We start from the raw sequence: 11,113 nt of genomic DNA, 5'->3' as shown, positions 1-11,113 counted from the left end.
CCTCGCCCACCGCGGCGCAGACCCCGTCCACCCCCACCTCGCCCTCCACGCCGACTTCCTCCTCCTGGCAGCCGGGCCCGCTCCGCAACCTCTCGCTCGAGGACTCGGAGCTGCTCCTCTCCCCCATCTCCTCCGCGCTCGGCTCCGGCAGCGCCAAGCTCGTCGAGGCCGCGCTCGAGCTACTCCACAGGCTGATCGCACACTCCTACATCCATGGCGAGGCCGACCCGTCGGCTGACCCCTCGTCACAGCTCGTCGCTTCCCTGCTCGAGGCGGCCTGCAATGCGCTCCACCTCGACGACGAGCACATTGAGCTCCTCCTCCTCAAGACTCTCCTCTCTGCGGTCACATCCACCTCCGTGTGCCTCCACGGCGACTGCCTGCTCCGCGCTGTGCGCGCCTGCTATGATATGTATCTGGGGAGCCGTAGCACCGTGAATCAGGCCACTGCCAAGGCGTCGCTCGTGCAGATGTTGGTAATCGTCTTCCGCAGAATGGAGGCAGATTCATCAACGATCCCCGTGCAGCCCATCGTCGTGGCTGAAGTGATTGAGTTGCCTGATGCTGGCTCAGGTGCATCACCCACCGCCGATGTCACCTTCGTACAGGGATTCATCTCGAAGATCATGGTGGACATTGATGGTGCATTCACACCTCTGGCACGGACAACCTCGTCTGCTGCGGCAGGCACTGTGCCCCATGATGGTGCTTTTGAGACGACCGCAGCAGCTGAGGAAGGGGCAAATCCTGCGGACTTGCTTGATTCAACGGATAAGGACATGCTGGATGCCAAGTACTGGGAGATTAGCATGTACAAGACAGCTCTTGAGGGTCGTAAGGATGAGCTTGGCGTGGAGGGGGCAGTGGTAGCCACTTTGGATGATGATGCTGATGTCAGGATTGGGAATAAGCTGCGGAGAGATGCTTTCTTAGTTTTCCGGGCATTATGTAAGCTCTCGATGAAGACACCGCCGAAGGATGCACCAGCTGATCCGATAGTGATGCGGGGGAAGATCCTTGCTCTTGAACTTCTCAAGATCTTGCTTGAAAATGCTGGGGCTGTGTTCCGCACCAGCGAGAGGTACAAATTCCCTTGCCTGAAGTTATTCTGCCCCAGATCTTCTGAATTTCTTTTTATAATCTGGTAACAACATTGATCAAAAGTTTGAGCACCATTTTATTCCTTGAAACGTGGTCTAGTCACAGCTTAAGGAAGAGATGAATTCTTTGACGAACTCTTTTGAAAAGATCAGGCATCGATTTACAGGTAGTACATTTGGATTAATCGATGTTGCTCTGTTCATAACATTGATAATAAAAATCAGTATTGAAATTCATGTTGCAATTTACAGAAGTTAGATGTGTGTAATTTATGCTTGTTGCTACGATATTGAAATCAAAATGTAATCGATCAATCTCACATAAAAGTGGTTCAGTGAGGTTGATTCTGACAATTGCATTTTGATGGGACTTCATGGCTGCACACCCATGCAATGAGGGTTATGATCTGATGTCATTTGTCACTAGATGTCTTACCTCCTTAAAAACCTTGATACCATGTTACTTGCTAGAGAAGCAATCTACACTCCTCAACAAAGTGGATACTGTATCAGGAAGAGGAGCTAGCTATTGTCATAGGAAAATTGATTGGTTTTGAATTATATACGTTGACACATTGTTGGTTATTTTGTTGGTTCTGTCTGTCTCCTCTTCTTGAAACTTGAAAGTAATGCCAATTTGGTTGATAATACAATTGTATTTGTTGAATAACTATAAATGATAAAGTGGGTACAAATTTTGGGTTACAACCTATCATTCTAACGAAGTTGCATTGCCCATGAGAGTCATGGTGATTGATTCTGTTATGTTGATTAAAATGAAGTAGGGACCTGTAAACGAACCAGTTGGTAGTGATGGTCTATTTTTCCTCGGGGTCGTACCAACAGTCTGATTTGGTACTAACGGTTCCGATCGTGATGGGATTCTCATCATCCACTTAAACCTGTTTTCTAAAAACATCCCACTATATTGTACTCCCTCCGTCCCAAAATTCTTGTCTTTAGATACATCCGTATTTAGACAAATCTAAGACAAGAATTTTGGGACGGAGGGAGTACATTTTTGGATATGCCTAGCAACACCTCATTCAATAAAGTAACTAGTCTTGCAAACTTGTAGTATGTCATTTTTACTCTGTAGCAAGACACATGTTTCTTGCTAGTAAAATAGTAATGGGCATGTGTATTGTCATGCCTACCAAGGTATATTACTGTAGCTTTTCAGGTAGAACAGCTTCTTCTCAAAGTACACTATGCTGGTGTAGCTAATACAATTGTATCTTCATATTGACTGTGCTATAGTCACATTTTCTTGTCAACTGCTACAGAGTTCTTATACCCATCTGCTTGATGTTTTATTTATCGAGTATACTTCTTTTTGGCCTAACTATCTTGTTTTAACTCGGTCAGGTTTCTAGGTGCTATCAAGCAGTATTTGTGCCTATCACTTTTGAAGAACTGTGCCTCGTCACATATGATTGTTTTTCAGTTATCTTGTTCTATTTTTATTAGCTTGGTTTCAAGATTTAGGCCAGGATTGAAGGCAGAAATTGGAGTATTTTTTCCCATGATCATTCTAAGAGTTCTGGAAAATATTGCACAACCAAATTTTCAAGCAAAGATGATAGTTCTTCGTTTTTTGGAGAAGCTCTGTACTGATTCTCAAATCTTGGTTGACATTTTCATCAATTACGACTGTGATGTCCACTCATCGAACATATTTGAGAGGTACTGCATCACTCACTTTTCATTACTATAGTTGACTAGTGAGGTTTTAGTCTCATAAATAGCTGCAGAAACCTATTTACTATTGTGTTTCATTTTCTGTATGTTTTTCCGGCAGGATGGTCAACGGTCTGCTTAAAACAGCTCAAGGGCCTCCTGCGGGTATTGCTACCACATTGGTACCGCCTCAGGATACGACAATGAAGAGTGAAGCAATGAAATGCTTAGTTTCTATCCTCAGATCCATGGGAGATTGGATGAATAAGCAGCTAAGTATTCCAGATCCTGACTCTCCTAAGATTGAATCAGAGCAAAACGATAATGATGGTGGAAATGAGTTTCCCCAGACAGAGATCAATGGAGATGCTTCTAGCGAGGTATCCGATTCACATTCAGAAGTATCAAATGGGGTTTCAGAGGCTGCATCTTTGGAGCAGCGTCGAGCTTACAAAATGGAACTTCAGGTGGATCTCATTCCACAGTTAGTTACTTTTATGCATTTTCAATGAGAATGTGGCAATGTTCTGCTGGTTGCTGTTCTGTCCTGAATTACTTGCCACAGTTCCATTATATTTAGGTTGATTCATTTCCTTTTTCTTATGTGGTCAACTGCTTTATGAATGACAGGAGGGTATCGCTCTGTTTAACCGGAAGCCTAGAAAGGGAATTGAATTCTTAATAAATGCCAACAAGGTCGGGGAGTCAGCTGAGGATATAGCTGCTTTCCTGAAAAGTACTTCTGGCTTGAACAAGACTATGATTGGTGATTATTTAGGGGAAAGGGAAGATTTATCCCTCAAAGTCATGCATGCATATGTGGATTCTTTTAATTTTCAGAATATGGAATTTGATGAAGCGATCAGAGCCTTTCTTCAAGGTTTTAGGCTTCCTGGAGAAGCTCAAAAGATTGATCGGGTTATGGAGAAATTTGCAGAGCGTTACTGCAAATGCAACCCAAAGGCCTTTTCGAGTGCAGACACAGCTTATGTTCTTGCTTATTCAGTCATAATGCTTAACACTGATGCACATAACCCAATGGTCAAAAATAAGGTATTTTCAAGTTATGCTTGAGCATACAATTTACACATTTTCTGATGCTATTCCTAATGTATTAATTGGTGCAGATGTCACCAGAAGATTTCATAAGAAACAATCGTGGTATTGATGATGGGAAAGACCTACCAGAAGAATTTATGAGGTCCTTGTATGGAAGGATTTGGAAAAAAGAAATTAAGATGAAAGAAGACGAATTTGTTCCTCATCAGCAACAATCAACAAGCTCTAACAAAATTCTTGGGTTGGATAACATTCTTAACATTGTTATACGCAAACGAGGTTCAGCTATGGAGACGAGTGATGATCTCATTAAGCATATGCAGGAGCAATTCAAAGAAAAGGCTCGTATGTCTGAGTAAGTTATGCTGGACTCTAGATTAATAATTGTAAACTAAGTTACACTGTTTACTTGATCAATTATATATTTTTTGCCCAAATGTTTATGCAATTGTATTATTTTTGTTGATCTCCTTCACTGTAAATAATATATGTGGATCTTTTTTGAATGAATGATTTAGGTCAATATTTTATCCAGCCACGGATGTAGTAATTTTGAAGTTCATGGTCGAGGTTTGTTGGGCTCCTATGCTTGCTGCCTTCAGTGTGCCACTTGACCAGAGTGACGATGAAATTGTCATATCCCAGTGTCTTGAGGGATTTCGCTGTGCAATACATGTTACCGCAGCTATGTCGATGAAGACTCAAAGGGATGCTTTCATTACATCGCTTGCCAAGTTTACATCACTTCACTCTGCTGCGGATATCAAGCAGAAAAATATTGAAGCGATTAAGGTTTGTTCTGCATATCTGGTGTGAATATTGAATCTCTTAGGTGTTTGACTGGTATACTACCGGCAGAGAAGTTGCTTCTATTATTAGTGATTGTCTAAAGAGAATAATCATTAAAGCAAAAAATGGTACTCAGAAGTTTGTTTTGCGTTGGTTGGCTTTAAAAGGCTAGATGCAACTGATTTATGACCTAACTGGTTCCATGCTAAATTGTTGGGAAAGTGCATGATAATAGCTGGATGTGATGTTCTGAGGAGAGCTGCTCTGCATCTCTGTTAAAGCAGCTATATTTGCTCCTTGTGTGTACTGAGCATTTGGTATTTTTTTCACAGTTGGTATAGTTATTCTGGGTGACTGAGAAAATGTTGAAAGAAAAAACTATTCATGGGACTCATCTTTTGCCTCTTTTGGCCTGCCATTTGAATGTTTCTGTTGCACACTCCATTACAAGCATACGTCGTTGTGCTAATTGCAGTTTACCAAATCTTACTTTGAGCATAATGATATAATCAGTTTTTTCCATTCTCACTCTTTTGTTGTGGTGGTGAATTGCCTCTTAGGCAATTCTGTTGATTGCAGATGAAGACGGAAATTACTTGCAAGAAGCATGGGAGCATATATTGACCTGTGTTTCTCGTTTCGAGAATCTACATCTTGTAGGTGAAGGTGCTCCTCCAGATGCCACTTTCTTTGCACTGCAACAGCCAGACCTTGATAAATCAAAACAGGCTAAATCCTCGATTATCCCTGGTTTGAAAAAGAAGGCTCCAACTGCTGGTGCTGCTTCTAAAAGAGGTACTTATGACAGCGCTGGTGTTGGTGGAAAAGCTTCTGGTGTTGATCAAATGAATAATGCGGTGACAATCCTCTTGGAGCAAGTCGGGATGGCTGAAATGAATCGTGTATTCATAAGAAGTCAAAATCTCAACAGTGAGGGTATAATTGATTTTGTAAAGGCCCTTTGTAAGGTTTCAATGGAGGAATTGCGGTCTGCTTCTGATCCACGTGTTTTTAGCCTGACTAAGATTGTTGAAATCACGTAAGGAATCTATGATGTCATCTCAGCAATCTATAAACATTGCAATATGTTTGTTTACACTCTTATTGCACTATATAGTCACTGAAGTATGATTGTTTCTTTTTCTCTAGGCATTACAATATGAACCGCATCAGGCTTGTCTGGTCAAGCATATGGCATGTCTTGTCTGAATTTTTTGTTACCATTGGCTGCTCAGAAAATCTTTCAATTGCAATATTTGCTATGGATTCATTGCGGCAGCTGGCAATGAAGTTCCTGGAGCGAGAAGAACTGGCCAACTACAATTTCCAAAATGAATTTATGAAGCCTTTTGTTGTTGTAATGAGGAAGAGTAGAGCTGTTGAGATAAGAGAACTAATCATCAGGTGTGTATCTCAAATGGTACTGGCCCGTGTTAATCATGTGAAGTCAGGGTGGAAAAGCATGTTTATGGTATGTTATCTGTATTTGCACTCATGTACCTTGATTTTGATACGAGACACTTTGGAGCAGTTTTATTCTTGTTTCTGAATGCTGATTTGTTTTGTGCATAAATTTCAGGTTTTTGCAACGGCATCATATGATGATCATAAAAACATTGTACTCTTGGCCTTTGAAATTATCGAGAAGATTTTGCGAGATTATTTCCCCTACATTACCGAGACTGAGTCTTCAACTTTCACTGATTGTGTGAACTGTCTTATTGCGTTCACCAACAGTAGGTTTAACAAGGATATAAGCCTTAATGCAATTGGTTTTCTTCGATTCTGTGCGGCAAAGTTGGCAGAAGGTGACATCGGGTCCTCTTCAAGGCTGAAGGAACCTTCGCCTCGTTTGACCAAGGATGGAAAGCAGGAAGGTGCAATTCAGGTTGATAAGGATGATCATATACACTTTTGGTTTCCTTTATTAGCAGGTAGTTACATTCTCCTTTTTTTCAAGATGGACCTTTCTATTGTTTTCCATTGACTTATTATTTACTAGTAATGATGTGTGGCGCCAACTTGTCAAACCTTGCAGGATTGTCTGAACTTACTTTCGACCTTAGACCAGAAATTAGGAAAAGTTCCTTGCAGGTGTTATTTGACACATTAAGAAACCATGGCCATGTTTTCTCTCTTCCTTTGTGGGAGAAGGTGTTTGATTCAGTACTTTTCCCAATATTTGATTATGTACGGCATGCTATTGATCCATCTGGTGGTTCTTCACAAGGACAAAATGCGGAAAATGATCCTGCAGAGCTTGATCAAGATGCTTGGATGTATGAAACGTGCACGTTGGCCCTTCAGCTAGTTGTTGACCTTTTCGTCAAGTTCTATGACACTGTCCATCCACTTCTGAGGAAAGTTCTTTCACTCTTGACAAGTTTCATTAAGCGTCCCCATCAGAGTCTTGCTGGTATAGGCATTGCTGCATTTGTTCGCCTGATGAGCAGTGCTGGCTCTGTCTTCGTGGATGAAAAATGGCTGGAAGTCGTGTTGTCTTTGAAAGAAGCTACCACAGAGACGCTTCCTGACTTCTCTTATATCGCATCTGGAGCTTACCTTGAAAATGTACCAATAGAAAATGGAGACTCTTCAGATAAGAGAGAAGACGAATCTCAACCATCAGAGGATGGTACTGAAGAAACCTCTAGATCAAGGAACCTGTATTTTGCAATTGCTGATGCCAAGTGCCGAGCTGCTGTCCAACTCCTATTGATTCAGGTCTGTAGTATTTCTTCTGCAACTGATCTTTGTTTTCATGTGTTCGGAAGCATATTGTTTTCACCATCGTTCCATTTTCCTGGATTATTGAAGTCTGGCGCATCGCCTCTCACCTTGTCAAATAGGCATGCTAATAAGGGAGGTGAGAGTGTGAGGAAGGAGAAAGTGAAGAACTTCATACAGCTACATCCCACAACATATCTCTAGCCGAACACTGTAGGAATTGATTTCTCCATTCAGACACGACAAGAGTGTCTAATGAGAATGACTTAAGATTCTTAGACCGGAACACACAGAGCTTGTTGAACTTTAACTCTAGCTTAACATGTAGCAGTATGGGTTGTTAGTTTTGCACAGTACCTAGTTCGGACCTTTTATCTTGCTATATTAGTTATTAATGCAAATTCTAGTCTCCTTTCTTCATTAATTTTATTCTGTGCATGCATTCTGCTTTATCATGTTTATCATGCAATAGGCTGGTAATTGCAACATGACCGTGTTTAATTTACTTATATGTATTTCACTTTCTGTAGGCTGTGATGGAGATATATAACATGTACAGAGCTCAGTTGTCGGCACAGAACACAGTAATCCTCTTTGAGGCCTTGCATACTGTTGCCACTCATGCTCACAAGATAAACAGTGACAACGACCTGCGGACCAAGTTGCAGGAGCTGGGCTCTATGACCCAAATGCAGGACCCGCCATTACTACGCCTTGAGAACGAGTCATATCAGTTGTGCCTCACTATCCTCCAGAATATATTCTTGGACAGAGCTCCAGACGAAGGGAGCTTAGAGGTCGAAACCCACCTAGTTGGACTTTGCAAGGAGGTTCTTGAGGTATACTTGAGCACAGCAAGGCCTGCTCACCTTTCTGGCGGTATACAGCCGCTTGGCCATTGGCTTATTCCGGTTGGTTCGTCAAAGCGGAGAGAGCTTGCTGCCAGGGCACCGCTTGTTGTCTCAACATTGCAAGCTATCAGCGGTCTCGGTGACTCATCTTTTGAGAAGAACCTTGGCCAGTTCTTCCCCCTACTAGCTGGTCTCATCAGCTGTGAGCATGGTTCAGGTGAAGTGCAGGTGGCCTTGAGTGATATGTTTAGCACTTGGGTTGGCCCAATCGTGCTTCAGTCCTGTTGATGCTGAAGCACCCTGTGATATAGTATACCTCCACATGTAAGTTATTCTTTGTTCCAGACTTCCAGTGTCATATCTTTCTGTTGCTCCGTTTCCCCCCATTTTGTTGTGTTCATTATTTTAGTCGTTGTGGGAAGTGGTGTCTTGAGCCGAACTGATCATGTAGATCCTTTCCCCTTTTATGCTCTTGGTTTTCTGCATTGGGAGCGTGTATGTTACAAGATGATTAAATTATATGCCTTAGTATATAGTTCACCAAGTTATTGAGCAGTTCGTTCTGCTTTGGGAAATGTTTGTAACTGCCGCTGTCCGAAGCACAGGAAGCTCATTGTGTTATACATTTCATTAACTTTTGATTGGCATCAGATGGTTCTAGAAACTTAATTCTCCGATGAACAAACCCGTACCATGCTTTGACCCGCATCTACGTACATAGTAGTACTCCAGTTAATTGTATCTGCCGTGAGAGGCTGCCATTTTTTAAACACGAGACTGCCGACACTAAAACATCTTGGTAGCCCTTTGTCATCGTGTCTCTGGAATAGAGCCAACGCTCTACGCAGGCCTGCGTGTCTCTCTAATGGCTTCTCGTTATCTCGCGCCAAAAGACCTAAGCCCGGGCACAAGTATCTCCGCGTGCCCGGCACTTTCTGGAGTCTTCCGCGGTCCGTGGAGTACACTTGTGCCACTTTTTCTGGCACCTTTTGTCGAGCTCCGGAGGCCACTCCATGGTGCCCTGGACGTCCACGTCGTGACCGCTCTCGTTGCACGCACACTTCTACACGTTCACGGCTGGGGAGTGCCCGCCGCCGCGGCCACCGCCGCGGCCACCGCCGCGGCCACCCCCTCGCGGCCGGGCTAGCTCGTCCTCCCCGGGCCTATATAATCGCACGCTCGTCATTGGCATCAGCACGCAATAATCACAGTCCACAACGAACCAAGTGTGATCTAGCCAGTCCCTGCATCCTGCTGGGAGTAATGACGACCATGGTTGCCTTGAGCTCCTTCGCCGGCGCCACCGTCGTCGGCCGCCCCGCCTCCTGGTCTCCGGCACTGCCGCGTCGGCGCGCCCTCCTCGTCAGGGCCCAGACCGAGGTAAGCCTCTTTTGCCTAACTGACTCTGCCATCATAACTTGCTTACTCTGAACAAGTTTGAACTGGCTGTACTGACTCACGATGCTTTGCAGCCGGATATCGAGTCGACCAAGGAGACGACGAGCGCATCGACATCCTCCCCAACCCCAACCCCGACCCCAAGCCCGGTGGTGCCCAAGCCCAAGCCCAAGGCTAACCCCTCGGTCTGGGACGCGCTCGCGTTCAGCGGCCCAGCGCCCGAGCGCATCAACGGCCGGCTCGCTATGGTGGGCTTCGTGGCGGCGCTCTCCGTCGAGGCAGCGCGCGGCGGCGGGCTACTCGACCAGGCCGGCAGCGGCGCCGGGCTGGGATGGTTCCTGACAACCGCTGCGGTGTTCTCGGTGGCGTCGCTGGTGCCGCTCCTTCAGGGCCAGAGCGTGGAGAGCAAGTCCAGCGGCGTATGGAGCGCCGACGCCGAGCTATGGAACGGCCGCTTCGCCATGCTCGGCCTCGTCGCACTCGCCATCACCGAGTTCATCACCGGCACGCCTTTCGTCAACGTCTGAAACTAGTTAGTGTAGTGCAGTACGCTTGCACGTGCATGTACATATTTGTTGGTCATGCTGAGGAACTAGGACTACGGACCACGCGACAAGCGTGGTAAAAGCAATCTCAAATTGACAAAAAAAAACTAGGACTACGGACTCTGACATTCTGTAAGCCGTATCATTAGGTTGTCTTTCTTGGTGATGATGTCTTGGAGCCTACAATTAATGCAGGAGTGAATTGCGTCCATGCTAATACTCCCATTCTACCAAGACGCTTGCGTATTTTAAGATTCAATTTTGATCATCAATTAGACGAGCAATATATAAATTTTGGGACTTCAAATTTATACCATCAAAAAGTTATTCAAATACGAATTCAACGGTATAACTTTTGTCTACATAACCCACATTTTCTTGGTCAAACCGACGGTTGAACTTACCCAGCCCTTACCCATTCCGTTCAAGCTTATCCACCAGGTAAATGGGTACCCGTGGATAAAAATATTCATGTTTGAATAACATCAATTTGAATGAAACGTAATCATAAACAACAACATACAATCATAATTTATAAACAACACATAATAATATTGATACATACTTATAAACAACAACCCATCATAAACACAACACATTTTATAAACATCAACACTTCCTTGTAAACAACAGCACATCGAAGCATGAAAACAGTCATAAATAGTAGCACATAGTCATACACTTTAAATTCACAAACTCACGACAAAGGGTAGATGCAATTTTTCCGTACTTGTTAGAATTTATAAGGGTACATGGGTATGCCAGGATGGGTTATATGATCTCGTACCCGTACCCACTCTACCCGATGGGTTTGAGATTTCCCTTTTTACATACCCATGGGTAACTTTTTGTCCCATACCCTTACCCTAATAGGGTTTTTACCCGCAGGGTACATGGGTAATGGGTACCCATTGCCATCCCTAGCCACCACATTCCTTGTGCCTCCCAAAAATCCACCACTTTC

At 44.0% G+C, this 11,113-nt stretch overlaps 2 protein-coding genes across 2 annotated transcripts in view; both read left to right on the top strand.

The window, feature by feature from the left end:
* The window catches only part of LOC119283424 (brefeldin A-inhibited guanine nucleotide-exchange protein 2-like), a 9,283-nt gene extending 502 nt beyond the window's left edge, over window positions 1–8,781 (top strand). The window contains exons 2-12 of the mRNA XM_037562978.1: window positions 3–1,081; window positions 2,469–2,786; window positions 2,902–3,247; window positions 3,411–3,833; window positions 3,908–4,194; window positions 4,358–4,631; window positions 5,189–5,667; window positions 5,778–6,099; window positions 6,208–6,562; window positions 6,667–7,352; window positions 7,886–8,781. Coding sequence (XP_037418875.1) covers window positions 3–1,081; window positions 2,469–2,786; window positions 2,902–3,247; window positions 3,411–3,833; window positions 3,908–4,194; window positions 4,358–4,631; window positions 5,189–5,667; window positions 5,778–6,099; window positions 6,208–6,562; window positions 6,667–7,352; window positions 7,886–8,494 — 5,178 coding nt within the window. The 3' untranslated portion in view covers window positions 8,495–8,781. The remainder of the gene's footprint in view (window positions 1–2; window positions 1,082–2,468; window positions 2,787–2,901; window positions 3,248–3,410; window positions 3,834–3,907; window positions 4,195–4,357; window positions 4,632–5,188; window positions 5,668–5,777; window positions 6,100–6,207; window positions 6,563–6,666; window positions 7,353–7,885) is intronic.
* Window positions 8,782–9,349: 568 nt separating this feature from the next.
* Window positions 9,350–10,417, top strand: LOC119288711 (high molecular mass early light-inducible protein HV58, chloroplastic-like). Its single transcript, XM_037568271.1, has 2 exons — window positions 9,350–9,586; window positions 9,679–10,417. The coding sequence occupies exons 1-2, from the start codon at window positions 9,470–9,472 to the stop codon at window positions 10,129–10,131; spliced, it is 570 nt and encodes a 189-aa protein (XP_037424168.1). The 5' UTR covers window positions 9,350–9,469; the 3' UTR covers window positions 10,132–10,417.
* The last annotated feature ends 696 nt before the right edge of the window (window positions 10,418–11,113 follow it).

The sequence above is a fragment of the Triticum dicoccoides genome, chromosome 4A (assembly GCF_002162155.2).
Source record: "Triticum dicoccoides isolate Atlit2015 ecotype Zavitan chromosome 4A, WEW_v2.0, whole genome shotgun sequence".
Classification (NCBI taxonomy): Eukaryota; Viridiplantae; Streptophyta; class Magnoliopsida; order Poales; family Poaceae; genus Triticum; species Triticum dicoccoides.
This window is presented reverse-complemented; position numbering and strand designations above follow the sequence as displayed.